The following is a 22,376-nucleotide window of genomic DNA, read 5'->3' as shown; positions in this document are numbered from 1 at the left end:
CCTCTTCCCCCAGATAGGCAACATGTCAGATTTTTAAAGACTAAAAGAAGGAATTGCTAAGATCAGCTGGGGAAGAGGATAAAGTGTATGGGCAAGAGTTGTTCAAAGAGAAGGTAGTTAAGGAAGAACAGCATTCCTCTGAGATGAGAGGTAGGTCAAGACCTGAAGTGTGGAGCAGATGCAGAAGGGAGTAGGTTACTCTCTTATGGAGGTGGTGGAAGTGGTAGTACAAGATGAAGAGCTCTGTAGAGAGTGAGTATGGTTGATGAGGGGAATGAAAGAAATCTGGAATACCCACTGGGTCAGATATTCATATGAATCCAAGGGGATATTGACAGGTGACAACATGAGCCCAGTGGCAAGTACATGGTTACTGGCCAGGTCAGAGAACACTAGGTCTTTGGTGCAGGAGAAAGGTGAGCTCATCGGTCTCACCAGATAGTAAAACAGTGTGCAGGAGAGCTCTGGCACCAGTGACGGTGTTAGTGATACCTTCTAGGGAGAGTCAGGGAAGGTAAAGGAATGGACCGTAAAGGGAGTTCTCTCCACATATGGTAGGACAGCACTAAGTGGGAGTAAGCGAGGAAAAAGGACTAAGAAAGACAGGCATGAAGCTGGGGATACAGAAATTGGAAGAGGAATCTAATTTGTGCTCAAGCACTAGTTGCTCTGAGACAAGGCCAACATGAGGAGGGAGCACTTTGTTAACAGAGGAGCAAGGAGATCCTCTCTCAGTAGTTCCACAGGGACTCTTCAGTCTGCTCCAGAACCTGTGGTCTCCACTCAGGCTGCTGAAGGGTGGTCTTAGCTTGCTGTTTCAGAGAAGTGTTTGAGAACTATCAGGGGACATGTCTTCCAGCCTCTCATTTCCATGATTTGTTTTGTGTGTCTTCCTTCTAGTTGATTCAGAAGGGCACCAAGTTAGTGTTGGAACAAGTTGTGACCTCTATCGCATCAGTTGCAGATACTGCAGAGGAAAAATTTGTCCCCTACTATGACTTATTTATGCCATCACTAAAGCACATTGTTGAGAATGCAGTTCAAAAGGAACTCAGACTTCTCAGAGGAAAAACTATTGAGTGCATCAGCCTCATTGGTCTGGCCGTTGGGAAGGAAAAAGTAAGTAATTTATTCCAAGGTTGAATTTACTATATGTAATTTGGCTGTGGAGGCATTGAAGGTACTAGAGAGCCTTTAATTCTGATAAATGATTTTCTGGATACTTGTTTTTATCCATCATCTTACTCTTCTGTCACTCCTACTTTGTATGGAAATTCATTTATCAGTGTTAATACTAAGTTTTTTCTTAATTCAGTTATGCTCTTGAAACCTCCCCCCTTTCCTACCACATCTACAGTCTTTCTCCTGGGAGGTGTGTGGAGTTCAAGATCCATACGTTTAGTTTCACCCATTTAAACATGTACTTGGAGACGTTCCACTTGATTTCTTGTTAAGCCAAAAAACATCAGGTGTCCCGAGATAGAAATTCTATATGCATATAACACTTCAGAAAAATAATTAGCAAGGACTGTTCACCAGCATATTTTCCTTCCAGCCAGCACCTCAGAGTTGTCAAAGCCAATCAAAGGAAGTTTCTCTGTCATTGACCCCCATCCCGGCTTCTAACTCTCAGAACTGTCAACGTTAGAACCTCTCTGATTGGTCTCCTCCAAAACCATCAGTATTAACTTATAAATAGTTTTCTGTGGAACTTGAGAAGCTAACCAGTAAAACATTTTTGTGTTCCATACTCTATGTATCTGGCTTTCAAACTGTCTTTGAAACACACTGTCTACACAAGGGAGATTGCTAGAACTATACAGAGTTAAATGAAAATGATAAAGTTCTAGAGAGCAATCTAAAATTTTCTTTCTGGAATTCGATTATCTTTTTACTGCTGGAAATAACAAACCATAGACCAAAACTTTATGTCATTAGAAATACCTTTACACTGCAGTTAACCCTGACCTTCATTGAAGAATCTATTTTTCTAGAAAGAGCACTAAGTCTCTGTAATATATAGATGAAAATCTTTGAGTGTAACCCTTGTCTGAGGAGTTATGACCCATGCGGATAATGTAATGGTAACAGTGGTGTTGATTTTCTCAAATATTTTCGTCTAGTTCATGCAAGATGCATCAGATGTGATGCAGCTCTTATTGAAGACCCAGACAGACTTCAGTGATATGGAAGATGATGATCCTCAGGTAAAGCAGCTTGGACACATTCACCTTGATCCATTGAGGAGTTGTGGCTAATGCAAGGTTAATGAACTCGACAAAGAAATTAATAGGCTTCTTGAGATAACCCCTGGTTTCAGAGACATTCTTCACTGGTTTTCCTTCACTTCTCATACCACCTTTTTCTCAGCCTGCTGTAGCTGCCCCCTCTCAGATTCTCAATTTTTTTTGGTGCTCTTACGGTTCTGTCCTAGGCCCGCTTAGCAGCTGAACAGTGTCATTTACATTGTGGCTTCAGTCTTCCTCTGTATGCTGTGACCTCCAGGTCGTTCTCTGAATTCAAGATTTATTTATCCAACAACTTATTAGACATCTTTGTTTGGATGTCTCCCAACCTTCTCTGTGCCACATGACTTCCCTCCCCTGTTGAAAAAGAAGTACAGAAACCTAACAATCTTAGAACATGCTCTGCTTTTCTTTCTGCCGTGAACAAACACTTGTTTCACTTAGACCCCCTCCCCCACTCAGCCTGACTAACCTCTGCTCATATTTCACATCCTGTGTGAGACTTGATACTATGTCCTTATGACCCTGGGGTGTAAATTGTGTGTCATAATCCTAATAGTATTTACGATGCCTAAAGTGTAACAGGCATTCCATAAATAGCTGCTGAATTACGTTTTGACTTTATACAGCCATGCTGTAATTGTTTCCCATAAACTTAAAATTGGTTTTGTTCTGTTTCGTTTTAGAGTAGGAGTGGGTAGTATGTGTATGAATGAATATGAGGTAGTTATATTGGAAAGTAAAAAATCCCTTTCTCAGTTATCGAGATGATGAATTAGAACTAGATTCTCTATAGGTAATTTGCAGGTGATTAAGACTGTGTAAACATAGTAAGTAGAGAGGTGTCTTAAACATAACCCAACCACTTTGAAAAATTAAAATAGCTGGAAGAAAGGGATGTTTTGTTTCTTGGGTGTTAATGTTTAATACATAGAATGCTAGGCAGTAAGGATACAGTCAGATAAAATAGGTTCCTACCTTCAAAAAAGTAGTACCTAGGAGTTGATATGATTAAGTGGGTTTTATTTATGTGGTCCAGGTATTAGAGAAAACCCGTATATTGCTTCTTGAAAGTAAGAGAAAATAAAACACGGTCCTGGTCTTTCTCTTTTGCCTCGCCTGCTGTCTGTATCCCCGGGTAAAGGTTCACAATGATTCTGTTGTTTCTGAATGTTTTTAAGTATATGACCTTAGAAAATGTACTTCTGTCTAAAAGATATGAATGTAAAATAAAACATTATTTCTATAAAATAGGGAAATGGCTTTCTCTGATATTTTTTTACCCATTGTTTTAAAGTCAATTTTAATTTCTTCCCCCAGATCTCTTACATGATATCAGCATGGGCCAGAATGTGCAAAATTCTTGGAAAAGAATTTCAGCAGTACCTTCCAGTGGTTATGGGGCCTTTAATGAAGACTGCTTCGATTAAGCCTGAAGTAGCCCTTTTAGATAGTAGGTGTCTTCATGAAGACATAGCAGTCATAAAATTCATCTCTGTGACTATTTTTAACATAAATTTGTTTTCTTCTCTGTTAATAGCCCAAGACATGGAGAATATGAGTGACGATGACGGTTGGGAATTTGTGAACCTTGGAGATCAGCAGAGTTTTGGTATTAAGACTGCAGGATTGGAAGAAAAGTCTACTGCTTGTCAGATGCTGGTGAGTGTGTACAGTGTTTACCAAATTTCAGTTGACAACTTCCCATAACACATACATAAATATTTCTCAAGGCATTTGTTCTGTAGATGCTAAAGAAATTATTTTAATGAGCAAGAATATATTCTTTAAAAAGTAAAATGTAGAAACCTTTTGACCCAACATTTCTACTTCTGGATAAAGAAATCATATAGGTGGGGCACCTGGGTGCTCACTCAGTCACTTAAGCAGCCAACTTTTGATTTCAGTTTCGGTCATGAACTCTCAGGGCCCTGGGATCAAGCCTGCTATACTCAATAGGGAGTCTGCTTGAGGATTCTCTCCCTCTTCTCCTTCCCTTGCTTACTCTCTTTCTCTTATCCAAATAAATAAACCGTAAAAAAATCATATACATAAATTTCTATTTCTAATTCTATTCTATTTCTAAAAACAACAAAAAGAAGCAGCTTAAATGCCTGCTCTTAGGAAGATAATAATATTGTACCCTAGACTATTACACGGCTGATACAAAGCTACATGAGAGCGCAAGGACTTTTGTCTGTTTTGTGTTTAATGTATAGTAGATACGATGACAAAGGACTACTTTTTGAGTGAATGATCAGAAATGTGCTCATGATACTGAAAATAAAACTGATATGGTTTCACTTATATAAAAATATAAACATGGTAGGGACATCAAAATGTTTGCAATGATTATCTCTTTATAGTATTTAGGGTCTTGTGTGTAAGTTCTCTTTGAGTTATTTCCCCCTATAGACAGGGACAATATATTTTTTAAAAGAATTAAGTTATGGTTTCAGATTACAAATTTAGCAGTTAAATAAGTCTAAATAAAAATTAATTGCTTACAGTTTATCTTGTATTAATAAAGCACCATTGTGTTTTCTAAGTCATTTAAACTTGTATTTCTTAAACTTTTGCTTATCATCAGTACTTACTAAATTCTATAAATATCTATACCTACAATAATTTATAAACATTTTGAGTTTTTCTGGTATCTTTCTCAAGTAGAGAGCAATTATGTCACATCTCAGAACTATCAAATCTTTTAATGTAGTGGGAAAAAGTAAAGAAACAATTGTTATTAAAACAGCACTGTCCAGGGCGCCTGGGTGTCTCAGTCACTTGGGCATTTGACTCTTGGTTTCAGCTTGGGTGGTGGTGTGGGGGTCATGAGATCAAGCTGTATCAAGCTCTGTGCTGGGCATGGAGCCAGCCTGTGATTCTCTCTTTCCCTCTCCTGCCCTCTCCCCCAACCTCCATTCTCATGTGCTTTCTCTCTCAAAATAAATAAACAAACAGTTCTGTTTTTCTGTTTCACTGCTGAAATGATTTTTTTTTTCTTTAAGATTTACTTATTGGGACACCTGGGTGGCTCAGTGGTTGAGCGTCTACCTTCGGCTAGGGGTCTGATCCCGGGGTCCTGGGCTCGAGTCCTGCATCAGGCTCCTCATGGGGAGCCTGCTTCTCCTTCTGCTTATGTTTCTGCCTCTCTGTATGTCTCTCATGAGTAAAAAAGTATAATCTTTAAAAAAAAAAAAAAGGATTTACTAATTTATTTGAAAGAGAGAGTGAGGGGTAGGGTAGAGGGAGAGGAGACTACTTAAGCAGACCTCCCACTCAGCATGGAGCCTGAAGTAGGGCTTGATCCTGAGATCATGACTTAAGCTGAAACCCAGGAGCTAGATGCTCAACTGACTGGGCTGCCCAGACACCCCTGAAATTTTTTTTTTTTAAGATTTTATTTGTTTATTCATGAGAGACACCGAGAGAGAGGCAGAGACACAGGCAGAGGGAAAAGCAGGCTCCCTGCAAGGAGCCCCATGCAGGACTTGATTCCAGATCCTGGGATCACGCCCTGAGCCAAAGGCAGACACACTCAACCACTGAGGCACCCAGGCATCCCGATTTTTTTTTTTTCTTTTTTAAATAAAAATAACAGCCTGTTTGCAGACAGAAAAGATAGGCTACAGTTACATTTTTAGTTTTTGGTTTGGTTTGGTTTGGTTCTTTGAGAGTGAGAAGACAAGCTGGAAGGGAGGAGCAGAAGGGAGAGGGAGGGAGAATCTTCAGCAGGTTCCACGCTCGGTGTGGAGCCAAACACAGGGCTCAATCTCAGGACCCTGTGATCATAATGTAAATAAATCAAGAGTTGGACACAATCAACTGAGCCACCTGGGCACCCCTATATCTGTTTTTTGGTGTTTTTTTTTTTTTTTTAAGATTTTATTAGCTAGAGAGCTTGTTACAGGCATTGAGGGAAGGGGCAGAGGGAGACGCAGACTCCCCACTGAGCAGGGAGCCTGACATGGGGCTTGATCCTAGGATCCTGAGATCATGACCTGAGCCAAAAGTAGCTGCTTAACCAACTGAGCCACCCAGGCACCCCTCTGCATGCAGCTTTAAATGTATTTCTAGTCAGGGTACAGCATCCTGTGGTCCTTAGGATTCTATTTGTTAAATACTAATACCTAAAAACTAACATGGATCTTGATTTGATTTCTCTTTCCAATATTTTGTTTTCAGGTTTGCTATGCTAAAGAGTTGAAGGAAGGCTTTGTGGAATACACTGAACAGGTTGTCAAACTGATGGTCCCTCTACTGAAATTTTATTTCCATGATGATATCCTACAACTTTGAACACAAAACAATTAGTTAAATTATAGCTTGTTCAAGTATTAGACTTTGTGTTAACCGAAGCCTATGTTACCTTTATTCTTTGCACTAACTATAAGATTATAAACTTCTTTTTTCATGTGCTTTAGTTTCATGGGTTTTTTGCTTTTGCCAAAAACATGAAGAAGAAAACTTTACCTGTCTTAGTTAACAGCTTTTTCTGTGAACCTCTAAAAGATTTTAAGAATTGATATTTTGTTAGCAAATGTTTACATTTGTATATAATTGCTACGTTTCTCAAATATCTTTTGATGATGTTAAGCAACTAAGACCATTCTAAATACATTAGAGACCCACTGATAACTTTCTGTGGCATAGCTCTACATTTCAAACATGGATACCACCTTTGGAGAGAAACATTTCTTGATAAATCTGCATGTTAAATATTCTCTTCTCAACATGATAATAGTAGTTAATACATATAGAAACATTTTTATGCCTTTACATACACAGTTTCATACATAGATTTAAAGAAGAAATAAAGGACAGCTCAACAGTGTTTGAGCCCAGACCTAAACCCAGATCTGCCTGAGTGCAGAGCCCCTGTGTTGTAGTTTTTCATGCAGTATCCCATAGTGGCGTCCTTTACAGAAGACCACTTTTGCCCAACAGAAATATACCATGAGGCCAGAGGACAAAGAAGTCTTTTTTAGAGGAAATCTCCCGACCTGATTTTATAAATGATATTAGATAGGGAAGGGCATCTTGATCTTCATTGAAAACTGAAAAGGCTCTGACAGGAGGAGGTCCTCATTCATTTTCCCAGGAAAATCATAGCTTTGGTTCCATTTATTAGAAACATATTGCCTAAAGTTTTGGGATAGGAACATCTTGAGACCTGCTCTAAGGATCCCAGATCCTCCACCTTTCCGTCTTGCTGCTCAGTTGTAGGTGACAGAAAAGATAGGAGATAAGTCTTAATGGGTAGGGAGATGTCTGTTTTATACACACGCTCTATTTAACATAAGCTCCTGTATTGCAGTCTCAGATAAACAAGTTATCTGGCGCTCAGTGAGCACTTTAACATTTACATAAGCAAAGTGATAAGAACGATCTTTTGCACTAAGCGTATGTAAGAATAGTGATTACGTTTCCTTAACAATAAACGTGTTCGAGTGGCAGCAGCAGAATCCATGCCTCTTCTCTTGGAATGTGCAAGAGTTCGTGGCCCTGAGTATCTCACACAGATGTGGCATTTTATGTGTGATGCTCTAATCAAGGCCATTGGCACTGAACCAGATTCAGATGTCCTCTCAGAAATAATGCACTCCTTTGCAAAGGTAAATATTCTTCTCTTAAAAATATGTATAAGGTTGTGTGTTCATTTATTAGTCTTGCTAAATAAATAAAATTGAATATTTTTGTGCTATAACAAATGATTCTTAATTACCAGAAATGTTTAATTCTTTTTTAGTTTAATGTTTTGCTGTTGTCCTTTTTGTGTTTGTTTTTTTTTTTTTCAGAGTAGCTGCTCTTACAGTCCATTCTTGGTTAGTTTCCACCATCATTTACCTAATAATCCAGCTCCAGAATCTTGGCTCATTTCCAGCACATACCTAGTTTCTGTCCTATTCTGTTTTGAGTCCCTCTCCTCTTCACATTACCTTTGTGCTGAGATAACCTCCCTTGGATTGTTCCAGAAGTCTCTCTCCTTTCTCTCCCTTCCAGTTCGTTCTCCTTTGCTTGAGCATGAACTTGCTCATAATTTGTCACTCCACTTCCCATATTCTTGGTTAGCTCCATGGCCTACCTGCTCCACAGTTCGTTTTAAAGTTTCATCACCAGTGTTTGTCCCCTTTTACACTCCTGCAGTTCAATTTTCTTCTATTTTTCCAAAGAATGCATGCTGCTGGGCCTTAATGCCCCCCCTCCCCCCGCCCACACACACACACACACACACACCTCAGCTCATGCTGCTTGGCCTTTCTCCAGCTAGGTTTGTGTAGAGTATGTGTGTGGTGATTAAGCTCCTTAGGAGCTGGATGCTCTGCTCTATCTTTGAGACCTCAGCACCTAATTATAATGCCCGGCATTTAAGATACGCTCAGGACATGTTTCAAATAATGCTGTTTAAATTCTTTTTGAAGTACTGTCATTGTAACACAACACGCCAAGTATTATCTACTCATTTAGTCATTAGTCTTCCAGGGTACCGAGTTATGTTAATTTTTCTCATGCTTCCATGTGATTCTTAATGGAATTTAACTTTTGACTCTTAAAACTTAAATCCCATGGCCTGCTTGCTTTCCTTCATTTCATTGTAGTGCATTGAAGTCATGGGAGATGGATGCCTTAATAATGAACATTTTGAAGAATTAGGAGGAATATTGAAAGCTAAACTCGAAGAACATTTTAAAAATCAAGAATTGCGGCAAGGTAAGTTTTCCACGCTTTTATTTCTGAATGTAATCCTTGACCATTTTGGCAATATTTAAAAAGACATTTATTTGGGTGTGTTTTAGTTAAAAGACAAGATGAAGACTATGATGAGCAGGTGGAAGAGTCACTACAAGATGAGGTAAATTATTCCCTTCAGAACCTAATTTATATGATCACGTGCATCTGGAAGATTTTTAAATGCTTAAGTTTCTAGAAAGTTCGTTACCTGACTTGTCATTCTGATGGTAATTATCAGTACTTTCCAGCAGAAGAATCTAACATATATTGCATATACTAATTTAGAGAAATAAGTAATTGATGTTAGCTTATTTGTGTTTTGGATGCTATGGGAGAGTTTTTGTTGGAGTACCTCACACATAACAGCACTTATAAGTTCACCTAGTATTTTACATACTCCTCTCAGTAATCTTTTATTTGGTGGTGTCTTCAGCATTTTAAAGATAAGCGAACTCAAACTCAGGTGTTAAATGACCAACTGGAGCCACACACAGTTGACAATCTAGGACTTAAGGCCAGATGTTTTTGTAACATCAGCTGTCTTTCTACCGTACCACAGAATAATGCAGGTTTTCTTACAAATGCTACACCTAGAGTGGTCGAAGTGGTCGATCTTCACCTTGTTACTCCATTTTCTCCTCATTCACCTGTGTATTTAGGGCCCAGAGTGTGGCATGTGGCCATCCCGGTGGACCCATGCTAACATGTGCAGGTCATCCCATTTCTGTGTGAGGTGGTCACATGCTCACACACATATTGCTCCCAAGGATGAAATGTTGTAATTGACCCCACATCCTTTCACCAGTCTGCTCCAAACTTAGAAACATTCTTGCAGAAAACAAAAAATAATGCTAAAGTAAAAACACAGAACTTCAATATTTAAGTACGTTTCCAGAAAACTCTGGGATAAGTACAAACTTGCTCACACCTTTAATCTACCGATAGCAGATAGGAGATGTGATCCCCAATCATCAAGGTTACTGTGGTCTCCAGACTCTTTCCTGTGCCCTGAAGAAGTGATGAGAAATTTCTTAGATTTTTAAAAAAAATAAATGTAACTGTTGGTCATAATGGAGATGCTTTTTAATACATATGGGTGTTATGTGTTTTTTTTTTGTTTTGTTTTTGGTTTTAGGATGATAATGATGTTTATATTCTGACCAAAGTGTCAGACATTTTACACTCAATATTCAGTAGCTACAAGGAAAAGGTGTTACCATGGTTTGAACAGCTGCTTCCGTTAATTGTCAACCTCATTGTAAGTGTTGCCTTTCTTTGACCGTTATTTTAGGTAGTTGCCTGGGATGTTTTCAGTGTAGCACTTGAAAACACACTTTCAGGTTAAAATGGGTCTTAGAAATCAAAATTTCCAAAGTATATCTTTAATTTTATCAAGTCTATTGCATTGCCGTTGATACTTTCTCACTTAATATATGCTTATTGTTGGCTAATTAACTTTTCCATAGTTCGATTAAATTACAATGTGTTCCAGAGACATACAAATGACTTTTCATTACTTGAGGTTATGTGTGTCCTGCTAAATTAACAAAATGATTACTTTTTTTCGGTGGACCCTAGAGGATTCAGTTAAAATCCTTGTTATGTACAACCAGTAGTCGTTTATTGTGGATGATGGCCTTATGTATTTAGTTTTTAAAATATGCATGAAAAGCAACCAATAGGAGTTTGTCTTGTTTTGGCTTTTAATTTTGCATTGCATTTGGTAATGCAGCACGTTTTTTAAAAAGGAAGTGTACGTATCTTGCTGCTTCTGCTGGTGGTTCTGGTATGTGGTAATGTCAGATGGTGAGATTCTTTAGAAAATCATACAAAGTCTTTCAAACTTGTACTTCATTAAATCTGTGTTGTAATTTGAGGATTGTTACTCACAAAAAGTGATTATTACTGTGTTGTTTTTCATCGTTTGTATCAGGAATATCCATGTATAAGCTGATAGTCTAGAGAGAATTTTTTTTCTACATTCTTAATGTACTCCAGTATTCAGAGCTTAAAAGATTATCTCTTTTATAGTGTCCACATAGACCATGGCCAGACAGACAATGGGGATTGTGCATCTTTGATGATGTCATAGAACACTGTAGTCCAGCCTCATTTAAATATGCAGAATATTTCTTAAGGCCGATGCTCCAATATGTATGTGACAACAGCCCAGAAGTCAGGCAAGCAGCTGCATATGGCCTGGGAGTCATGGCACAGTATGGTGGAGATAACTATCGTCCTTTTTGTACAGGTACTTTCATTTGTTGGTTATAGGCATCCCTTTTATCATTTCCTTCTTCTCTTTTCTACACTTCCAAATATTATGTAGCTGTTTTTATTGTATTCTTCCCTTTTTCAAACCTCTCACCTATAGTGCAAATGAATTGGCCTTCTTTATTCTCATAGAAATGGAAATGAAGGGGATCCCTGGGTGGCGCAGCATTTTAGCGCCTGCCTTTGGCTCAGGGCGCGATCCTGGAGACCCAGGATCGAATCCCACGTTGGGCTCCCGGTGCATGGAGCCTGCTTCTCCCTCTGCCTATGTCTCTGCCTCCCTCTCTCTCTCTCTCTCTCTCTGTGACTATCATAAATAAATAAAAATTAAAAAAAAAAAAGAAATGGAAATGGAAATGAAGTTTGGATGAAATCTGAGCCTCACCACTCCTGCCCTCCAGAGTACAGTTTGGGCATTATACCCCAGCTGCAGCGTAGGATTTTTTTTTTCCCCTTAAGATTATATCTATATGGAAGAGTGAGAGCACACATGAGCAGGGGGAGAGAGGGGGGGGAAAGAGAGAAGCAGATTCCCCACCCAGTGCATAGGACTTTGAAAACATACTGGGGTCCCTGTACGGTTAGTGCAGAAATATAGAGAGGCTTTTAAAAGCTTAAATACCCTGAGGTGAGGACTGTAAATCTGGGGGCTCCCAAGTTCGTGTAGTCTCAGTAGAGTGCGGGCACTCCTGGCTGTGTGGGGGCAGCCTGCTTCCTTTCTTTACTCTAGGTCTGGTTCTGCAGCCAAGAGAACAAAACAAGTCATGTCTTATACCTTACTAATTCTTCACTATAATCGATACAGTCAAAGCAAAAAAAGAAATATAGGCATAAGAATGTGAGATTTTAACTGACCTTCTTGCAATTGCTTATTTTAGAAGCACTTCCACTGCTGGTAAGAGTTATTCAGTCTGCTGATTCTAAGACCAAAGAAAATGTCAACGCTACAGAGAACTGCATCTCAGCAGTAGGAAAAATTATGAAATTCAAACCGGACTGTGTAAACGTTGAAGAAGTCCTGCCACATTGGTTGTCTTGGCTTCCACTACATGAAGATAAAGAAGAAGCTGTTCAGACTTTCAATTATCTGTGTGACTTGATTGAAAGGTAAGAAAAGGGACAAATAGACCTTATTTTCTTCCTCTTTATTTAAAATAGTGTTTCCTGTGCACAGCCCTCAGATGTTTAGTTTAAACTGTAGGACAATTAACACTGCCTTACAATTAGATCTAATTTTGACTTTTTTATGGAATTAAATTCAACAGATAAGGCATTGTAGAACATAATGTTTTTAAGAAGGTTCCCTTTTAATGTTGTCATCCACCCCGTTAGTCTGGTTTTTATTTGGCTTTTGATTTTTTTAAATTTCAGCTTTACTGAGGTGTGATTGACATACATCACTTATTAGTAGAGTAAGATTAAAATAGGTTTGTTGTTCATGCCATTATTTGACCCTCTGAAATTCTGGGTTTTTTCTTTGGATTCAAGAATCAGCAGTATAAGGAAAGTATTCCAGACTCGTAATCAAAATCTGGCCTTGGGCTCTGGCAATATTAGTGCTCTTTTGTGTTCATGAGTATATCAAAGAATTGCAACAATCTGGAGGCTATAGAAGCTATCAAATCAAAGTTATGTTCTTTGGTTATCTGTTTTTCTATATCCAAGTTCTAAATATTAATCACATCTAGGCTCTGTTGCTGTTAATTACTGCTTTTATTCATGAATAACTCCAAGGACCACAACTACTCTCCTGGAATTTGTAGAAATAGGCCAGCAAGTGTATTCCATCGTGCCTGTTTCAGTTCAAGTTTGCACAAATGTTGTGTTTGAGTGTTCCCATGGAGAACTATCATTAAGGGATGTGATAGCCATCCTGGAGACTGTACACTCTTTATCTGCTCCTGTTCTCTGAAGCCACCAGGTCTCCATCATTCTGTTGGATCATCTCCCTTGGAAATGACTTCTGAAAGTTTCTTAATGAAAGACTAGAATTCTAGTTAAATTTACTATTATGCTTCTTTCCATTAAACTTGCTTAAAGTTTATTTCCCAGATTACTCTTGAAATGCCCCTAAATTCTTTTGAACTTCAAATTTATTTGGAAACCACTTTCCCACGTGTAAGTAAAATACATGTTAAGAAGTTTATTCTTAGTAAAGCTTTTTTTTCCCTTTTAAATAAGTTACAAATTATTTATAAAGCACTTAGAACGTTCTATTCTTTTTGGCCCTTAAAACAAACCTGAAAGATGAGTCAAGTATTTTTTTCTTAATTTACATGGAAAAGCACTGAAGAGCTAATAAATAAAATTAGCTGTTTTTCCTCCCACTGAGTTTGATTTTAGTGAATACATAATAATCTTATAAAAACTTTGTAACAAAATTCCATGTTGGAGAAAGCATGTAGGAATGTATGAGTGCTTGAGTGATTTCTCCTTATAATTTTCATTTATAATTGCTTTATTCTCTTTGGTCAGTAATCACCCCATCGTTCTTGGCCCAAACAATACCAATCTGCCCAAAATATTCAGTATAATTGCAGAAGGAGAAATGCATGAGGCAATTAAACATGAAGATCCTTGTGCCAAACGTCTGGCTAATGTAGTTCGTCAAGTACAGGTAAGCTGTTTTGCTTAAATTGGGGAAGAGGAAATAAAATAGTTTTTTGGGAGGTGTTTATGGTTTTTTTTTTTCCTGTATTAAAAAAAAAGAAATAGGTACCAATTTTCATTTTTATATTCTTTGTCTCTCAGTTTCAAATTAATATAAAATCTGTCTATATGTTCTCATTTTTTTATTACCACTAAAATATTTGTCCTAAACTTGAGACTTGAGAACCTTGCAGTTGGCACTAACACATACATGTCTTCTAGGGGTTTTTTGCATTTACTCAAATTTAAAAAAGAGATTTTAATAGTAAATAAGCCGTCAGCTACCAAAATCTTTTCAATGATTTATGCTTCCTGAATTCTAATGTATTGTTTACTTGACCGTGTTCTCTATCTATTGTAGCTTTATCAGGTCAGATTGAATGAAGAAAACTTAGTGTAAATGAAATGAACTTTAAATAAATGGAACCAGGTGTTATCATTTTATAATGATACTCATGAAACTACCTCAGAAGAAAGTATTTGGCATTATTATAGTCTACCTAATGATGATTAGTAAAGTCCTTCCAGATGACCATTTCACTGAATCTAAATCTATGAAACTGTTTTTTCCTAGACTTCTGGAGGATTGTGGACCGAGTGCATAGCACAGCTCAGTCCTGAGCAGCAGGCAGCCATACAGGAACTCCTGAACTCTGCCTGAGGGCCTTAATATCACCACCAGAAAACTAACTCCAAATAAACGTTTACCCTTTTGTTTAGGTTTCTTTGTTTTGTTTTTGAGCAAAAGAGAACGGTAGAGTTGTGTTGTCTAGGCCATTCTTCTGCAAAGCTCCAAGAGTGGGAAGAGAAGCACTGGGTTTCAGAGTGGTGTTTGAAAGGATTTCTATCGTACCACTGAAGAGGTTCCCCGTAAGCCCTACGGTAGCACTGAAGAGTATTTTTCTATTGGTGATAAGCCACTCACGTGAAGGTGAAAGGGAAGTAAAATTAAGTTTTCTCATTAGACATAATGAAATTTAAGACAAAACAGCTTTAAGATCAGCTATTCAGCATAGATGTGTGTTAAAACAATTTGCTCTACACCTAGTGTTAATTTTATTAATTGGAGTGTGAGTCTTTCTCAAGGGTAGAAAGAAGCCTTCTACCCAACAAACTAGTAGATCTAAAAATTGAAAAAAGAAAAAAAAGCTGAAGACAAAAACAAGCATGAAGATGTCATATTTGATGTCACTTTTGGGTTTTTCCCCAAAAGGCTGATGCAGTGACTCAATTTGGAAAGCTTTTCAGCTTCCAGTCCTTGAATGTGAAGTGTCGTTGGCATGTCTGGCAGTAGTCTCTCATTCACTCCTCAATAAACAACATTGAAATACGAAAGAAGTTTGTGTAAAAATTCAGTACTGTCTGGCTTTGATTCATTTAATGTTTTTAATATAAGAATAAGCTAATATTTTTTTAGAGTAGTAACTATGGCTTTGAGTGTTTTCTTTTTCCCCCAGTATTTTCCTTGTGCAGTTTGAACTTTAAAAGCATCTAGTTTTTACCATTTTCCACTTTAATTTAAGCTAAGTTATATATCTATTCCTTCATGATTGGTATCCTTTTAAGGCTTGCAAATTTTGACCAATAGTTTTTTTAAATTAGGATCATTCTGGTAGATAAAAAAGATTTGGCTTAGTATTTTCACTGCAAATTATAATTGATATGGAGCCACACACAACTTTCAAACTTTTAATTTTATGATAAATATTATGCCTAAAATTATTTACTGGTAAATTCAGGAAAATGTGTGAATTTTTTTTCTTTGTGTGTTAACCTCATACCAGTAAATGACTTGCTGTTGTTTCTTTACATAATTTTTCTAAGGGGTCTTAGTAGATTTCTGTTGAAACTTCAGTGTTAACATTTTTATAGTTTGTACTAAATTTAACCGTGATACAAAAATGAATTTTATGCATTAGATCAGAATTTAAAATTAAAGATTTTTTCTTTAAGTGATTTGCATTACTTTATTAAAACTAAATCTGAAATGGAATAGAAAAAATGAATTATCTTAAGATGGTTCACTTGGTAGCAGATACCATACCTTCAAATACATTTTCAGTTTTCAGCACAACATTGGTAGCCCGGAGAAGCTTCAGTAACTGGCGGAACAACGTTGAATGACTTCACCAGCACAGACATTGCTTTCAGTGGGCAACTCAACTGTTTTGTAATGTATGGGGAGCAATGTTTGGAGCTACTTTATACCCTGTATTTCTGTTGGAGTAAAATGTGTCAAGACAACTTCTTTGTGCTTTCTTACATAGAATAGAGTTTGAAAAGCCGGTTTGTGTACTGATGCCTATCACAGTTTCACTTTTGTTTTTAATTTAAATTATTACTACACTTAAAACTAAAAATGTGGCACGCTTGCCTAAATTGAGATGGAAGTGTGGTCAGAGAATGGCTGCAGACTTGTGGAGAATCTAGTGTCTGCAGAGTTCTGTGCTAACCACTTAGGAATACGACTCTCATAGCTTCTGGTTTAATTAAACATTATGGGAAAGTCATAAGATGGACGAGTGAGGAGTGGGTAAGATCCCTGAAGGAAGAAATAAAAGGGTACAAATCCACCCTTCTGGATAAATGTAGAGAAACATGTCGTTGAAATTGAATTCATCAGGAAAGGTTGGTATTAAAGGCCGCTCATGTGACATGATCCTGAAATCCAGGACTCCTAACTAATTGTGATATGTTCATGAACTAGCAGTTCTTTGGAATTATCTGGGGAAACAGTTTTAATACCTCATTTTGTCTACACAAGATGAAAATTCATGTTTTTTCTTTTTGTACCAAATTTAGTTGCCTAGTGGCCTTGTGTGTCAGCCAGTAATGGTATATTTATGAATCCAAGCTATTTCTGGAAGGAAATAATGTGTGTGGCTCTTAACATTTTCTGGGTATTTTGTAACAAAGGATTAAGTTAAGTGCACAAGTGTTAGAAATTTGTAGCAAAACCCATTTGGAGTATTTTTTTAATGCTGTAAATTTAAAGAAAAGTAAATTGTCTTAAAGCTAATTTGACACTTCTGTAATAGGAGGCAACTTTATCATGACTCTGGAGTTGTAGTTTGGCTAACAGAACCATCACAAAATACGTAAGCAAATAAACATTCTTGATGCACCTGGTCTCATAATAAATAAAGGGGGGGTGCATACTTACAGTGGTGTGAGCATTATATTTTTTGATCTAATCTTGAATGATTGCCTATTTGGAATTTTAAGCAATTGGAAATACTGAGGGGATAGCTAAATGTTTTTAGTGTGGCTTCATTCTGCCTGTGAATACTGTATCAAACAATTTTTTGGTTCCTGTTCATAGAAATTACTGCTCCTTGTGTCCCTCTTTGCTTCAAAGGAGTGATGGCCAAGACCTGCCATCTTTCATTTCCTTCACTCCAAATGTTATAAGTACCACTGTTTAAGAATGAATAACCTGCAAGGAGTAGGCCTAGATTTTTATTTCCAACACTTGAACTTTTTTTTTTTTTTAAGATTTTATTTGAGAGAGAGAGCACAAGCAGGGGGAGAGGGAGAAGTAGGCATCCTGCTGAGCAGGGAGCCTAATGTGAGGTTCAATCCCAAGATCCTGGCATCATGACATGAGGAAGGCAGACGCTTAACCGACTGAGCCGCCCGAGCCTCCAACATTTGAACTCCTGCCGCTCAAGAGCAGGGGTAACTAAAGTCATCCTGGACCCGACTGCTTTCCCCTTTTTTATACACAGCCCTATAATCCTGTCACTAACTTGACCGTATTTGACCTAATTCTATTATGTATTTTGTTCATTTGAATGGACAGATACTAACTCTGAAGAGAAATTATAGCTTGTTTGTTACTTTGTAAGAAATGAATCCAAAAGCAGTGCAATGTATGATTTTTATGCAAAACAAAAGTTTCAGTTCTAGCTAAGGCAGGAGAGTGTACTTCTGAAATGTGTTCCTTGAGAATTCTGGATCTTTCATTGTTTTCTTCTGGTCTATACATTTCTGTCTTCTTGACGCATTCAGATTGTGATGGAAATCTAGATTGTGTGTTTGCTGTGGATTAGGAATTAGTTCCCTGTGTTCCGGAGGCTCTGTGACGGTTGAGTCGAAAATGTGTAAGTTTTGAATTGCAGCCTGACAACAATATGGTTCTTAAAGCTCAACTTGAAAGAAAGATCATGGTGCTGAGTGATGAAAAGGGTCAGCAAACTTTTTCTAAAGGGCAGTAAATATGTTAGGCTTTGCAAGCCCTGGAGTCTGTTAAAGCTACTCACCTGCCATTCTAGCGCCAGAGCAGCCACAGAGGATTCTGAACCAAAGGGTGTGGCCGTGTCCCATCAGTCTACAAAAACACTGGCTGTGGGACACCTGGGTGGCTCAGCGGTCGAGCGTCTGCCTTTGGCTCAGGGCGTGATCTGGAGACCTAGGATCGAGTCCCACATCAGGCTCTCCGCATGGAGCCTGCTTCTCCCTCTGCCTGTGTCTGCACCGCTACCCCCTCCCCCGTCTCATGAATAAATAAAATCTTTAAAAAAAAAAAACCGCTGTGGTTTGCTGACCCCTGATTAAAGTCACTGCGAGTGTTGACAGCATGGGTGGGCAGACTTAACCTCTGTACCTTAGTTGCCTTGTCTAAGGTAGATGATAGTGCACACGGTTTAGCCGCAGCTACTTCCTAGTCTGGGCCGTCGGCGAGCCCATCCACCGCTGCCTTCGTGCTGCCTTGTAACTTCAACAGCACCTACCACATGAGGCTTGCAGTATGGACACAAGCTGTGGAAGCACGGGACAGTGCCTAGTAGGGCAGGGTCGCTGCTTGAGTACACGTCTGAAGAGAGAATTTGGGTAGGACCTGCTTTTACAACTAGTTAACTGTCCTATATTTCCTCTGGGAAATGGAAGCAGGATTGACCAACAATCCAACCAAGAATGTTACTAAGCTACGTAACAAAAATTGACCCCAGTACAAGTGCTGAGCGAAACATGGTCAGCCTTCAGTTAGGGGACGCGTAATTACATAACGAGGAAAAGTAGAGGGTGCACAGTGGAGAATTGGGAGAAATCCAAGAAATACAATAGTAAATACTGCAAACCGTGTGCAAACACTGGCCTCAAATGGAGTTGGGCATTTAGCAAACTGTACCGTAGACACTAAAATTGTGCCCACTCCTGGCACCTGGGTGGCTCAGTTGGTGTCCAGCCCTTGCTGTCGGCTCAGGTCATGACTGGGATCTCTCCCTCTGCTCCAACACCCGTGCATGCTCTCTCTCTAAAACAGATAAATCTTAAAAACATCTATGCCCATTCCTGGTCACTGAAAAGCCCTCCTGGAGCTGAGGCTTTCAGTCTAGGCTTGCCACCACAGCTGGGGGTGTGCCAGAGTGTGGCCCAGGGTACGGAACCGGGATGTGCTACCTCGCAGATGAAGGAGCCAGGCAGCCAGTTGGTCGGGTCTCCACGCCGTCTCCCCACAGCTGCCCCTGGCTGCTGCCTAGGGGGGGTATTACCATGAATCACAATTAGGTTGACAGTGGAAAAGAATGTTCCAAGTGTCTTGCAGCCCATTTAGAAACCTGGTCTCAGTCCCCAGATGCAGCTAACTCGTGTCAGCATAAGTAGAAACCTGGTGGGGCCAGCAGCCTTTGTGTGTGTTTCTGTCCCAGCTGTACACGGCTGCCACTTTACCACTTTATTTCACACTCCCAGGTTTTCTCAAACTCCTGTACTCTTGGCCTCAGCTGCCATGTTTTCTGACATTTTAAATACTTGGCCTTTAAAATATTTATAGGGGGGATCCCTGGGTGGCTCAGCAGTTTAGCGCCGTCTTCAGCCCAGGGTGTGATCCTGGAGACCCGGGATCGAGTCCCACGTCAGGCTCCCTGCATGGAGCCTGCTTCTCCCTCTGCCTGTCTCTGCTCCTCTCTCTCTGTCTCTCATGAGTGAATAAATAAAATCTTAAAAAAAAAAAAAAAAAAAGTCAAAAGAAAAGTAAAAATATAGCAACACCGATGTCAGGCATTATAAAATGGATTGAAATTATAACTATAATCGTTTAAAGAGCGATGACTCCTGAATAGCAGTAGGAAGGATTCCGAGGCTCAATGAAGGTGGCATTTGGAGATACTAAGGGGCCTCCCTGATGCTCACTGGAGATCGCCCCTTGCTGTCCTGAGATGGAAGCCATGAGGTCTCTGTCAGCAGAGACCGTGAGTGGAAGGCCTCGCACCAGCCTTCAGGGATCCCACTCACCCCAAAGCTTCCTGCAGAGGCCAGCTCCCAGAAGTCATTCCTGGAGGCTGGGAGCCAGCCAGTGGGACCCGGTTCCACCCTGCCATCTGGCTCCCATCCCCAGCCCCAATTTCCTAGGAAGGGTGTCCTGGCCCCACCGGCTTCCTGCTCACTTGAAAACTTTTCAGACCTGCCGATAAGGGGCTGTTTCCCTTCATCCCCACTCCACATTGTTGTACTAGACCATTTTGTTTCTTTTTTTGTTTAATTTTCATTTATTTATGAGAGAGAGAGAGAGGCAGGCTCCATGCACCGGGAGCCCGACGTGGGATTCGATCCCGGGTCTCCAGGATCACGCCCTGGGCCAAAGGCAGGCGCCAAACCGCCGCGCCACCCAGGGATCCAGACCATTTTGTTTCTTGCCTGGCCCTGTTTTCTTTGCAGACATCCCCTCCTGGCCTTTACCTGAGCTAACTGGAATAGATGACATTGTTTCCAAATAGTTTCTCTTAGGAGCTCCAAAGGCTTCCTCTGCTTTGTGTGTGGTGGAGAGTGCTGGTGACAGTTGAGTGGAAGGATGTAACCAAAGCGCTGGGGGGTGTGGGGGTGAGGATTCAGGGTAGTGGCCTTACTGTGACAGCTCCACCCAGGCCCTGGGGATCAGCCCCTAATCGGTCCAGGCAAACATTCCAAAACCAACCAAGATTGAAAACCTGATAATCTGAGCTTTCTGCTTCAGAACTCATCTGAACATTTTGCGGAAAATATTTCCATTATTTATAAAAAGTTCCTTGACATCTTTTCTGAAACAGATGGCAATGGATCAGTAAGGACTGCTCTCTTCCTTAGTTCGTATATGGATATTTTGAGAAAAGGCTCAAATTCTGCGGTGTCTTAATTTTAAAAAATTATTTAACTTTTTACACAAATGGCCACTTGTACCTGGTTTAAAATTCAAGATTTATACATTATTCTGGGAAAAGTCTCTTTTCACTCTTGTGCCTCGGCTAGCACCTTTCAGCTTTCCTTCTGAAAGAAAAATTCAGACTAGGTCCCAACAGAACATTTTTGCTGTGTAATTCATAACCTTCTGGAAGAAAATTAGCATTCCTGATGAAAAGCCTATGTGTCTTTCTGATGGACATGGTTGGGTTAAAAACTATTCTAAGAGGGGTGCCCAGCCAGCTCAGTGAGTAGAGTGTGCAACTCTTCATCTCAGGGTTGTGAGTTCAAGTTCCACATTGGCTATACAGATTACTTAAAAAAAAAAAATTAAATGTATTTCTAAAAAAATAAAACTGTTCTGAGAAACTACCCACCTATCTAGTTAACCCAGCCTGAACTCTTACCAGACATTTGGTTTTTTGTTACTGTTTTTTTTTTTTTCAATAAGTGGTTATCTAACCTTCTAACCCCCCCCCCTTTTTTGGGGGGGTTTCTAAATGCCTCTGCTATGAAAGAAATCTTTGAAATTGCCCTGCTCAAGGTCTGTGTTCCTGCAGTAAACTTATACTAAAATTCCAACATACTAAAATATCTGAAAAGGATTTTTTTTTTCCTTTCCCAGAAGGAAAGATAATCTATTTGTATGTATCCTCCCAGGGTGATAAATATTTAAATGGCTTTTTCGAATAAAAGTTACACCATTTTGGCTAGAAATTATCAATAATATGTCTTAATGGTGGAGGTTAAACATCTTTTGCTTTTTAAATTGATATGTTCAGTATTGGTTATCATCAAATTCTTAAAACTAGGTCATCACATTGATTTAGAACCTTGTTTTGTCTTAAACTAAGTGACATCTTGCTAAATATCCTTTTAGTACTAAATCACCATAGAAAGTCTCTCTTTAGGGAGCATGTTTTCAAGTATGCATTTTGATAAAATGATTATCTTTACTAGCATTTATTTCATTTTATTTTGGGGACGGCTGAGTGGCTCAGCCATTGAGCATCTGCCTTCAGCCCAGGGTGTGATCCCAGGGACCCAAGATCGAATCCCACATTGGGCTGTCTGCGTGGAGCCTGCTTCTCTCTCTGCCTGTGTCTCTGCCTCTCTCTCTCTCTCTCTCTCTCTCTCAGTGTCTCTCATGAATAAATAAATAAAATCTTTTAAAAAAATAAAAATAAATAAAAATAAGTCTGTGAGTTGATTTTTAAAATGATAATATGGGGCACCTGGGTGGCTCAGTGGTTGAGCATCAGGCACCATTGCTGCGAGGGTACCGCAAAGATCATGCAGATGGTAAGACTGAAGTCG

The 22,376-nt window shown here is 39.2% G+C and overlaps 1 protein-coding gene across 1 annotated transcript in view; it reads left to right on the top strand.

The window, feature by feature from the left end:
• IPO5 (importin 5) overlaps positions 1-17,025 on the top strand; it is a 43,181-nt gene extending 26,156 nt beyond the window's left edge. The window contains exons 14-26 of the mRNA XM_041731171.1: positions 901-1,119; positions 2,124-2,207; positions 3,567-3,699; positions 3,787-3,908; positions 6,432-6,528; positions 7,689-7,861; positions 8,846-8,957; positions 9,044-9,099; positions 10,114-10,236; positions 11,010-11,229; positions 12,131-12,359; positions 13,728-13,869; positions 14,476-17,025. Coding sequence (XP_041587105.1) covers positions 901-1,119; positions 2,124-2,207; positions 3,567-3,699; positions 3,787-3,908; positions 6,432-6,528; positions 7,689-7,861; positions 8,846-8,957; positions 9,044-9,099; positions 10,114-10,236; positions 11,010-11,229; positions 12,131-12,359; positions 13,728-13,869; positions 14,476-14,562 — 1,797 coding nt within the window. The 3' untranslated portion in view covers positions 14,563-17,025. The remainder of the gene's footprint in view (positions 1-900; positions 1,120-2,123; positions 2,208-3,566; positions 3,700-3,786; positions 3,909-6,431; positions 6,529-7,688; positions 7,862-8,845; positions 8,958-9,043; positions 9,100-10,113; positions 10,237-11,009; positions 11,230-12,130; positions 12,360-13,727; positions 13,870-14,475) is intronic.
• The last annotated feature ends 5,351 nt before the right edge of the window (positions 17,026-22,376 follow it).

Source organism: Vulpes lagopus, chromosome 16 (genome assembly GCF_018345385.1).
Source record: "Vulpes lagopus strain Blue_001 chromosome 16, ASM1834538v1, whole genome shotgun sequence".
Lineage (NCBI taxonomy): Eukaryota > Metazoa > Chordata > Mammalia > Carnivora > Canidae > Vulpes > Vulpes lagopus.
The sequence above is the reverse complement of the archived record's forward strand: the minus strand, read 5'-3'. Positions and strand labels throughout refer to the sequence as shown.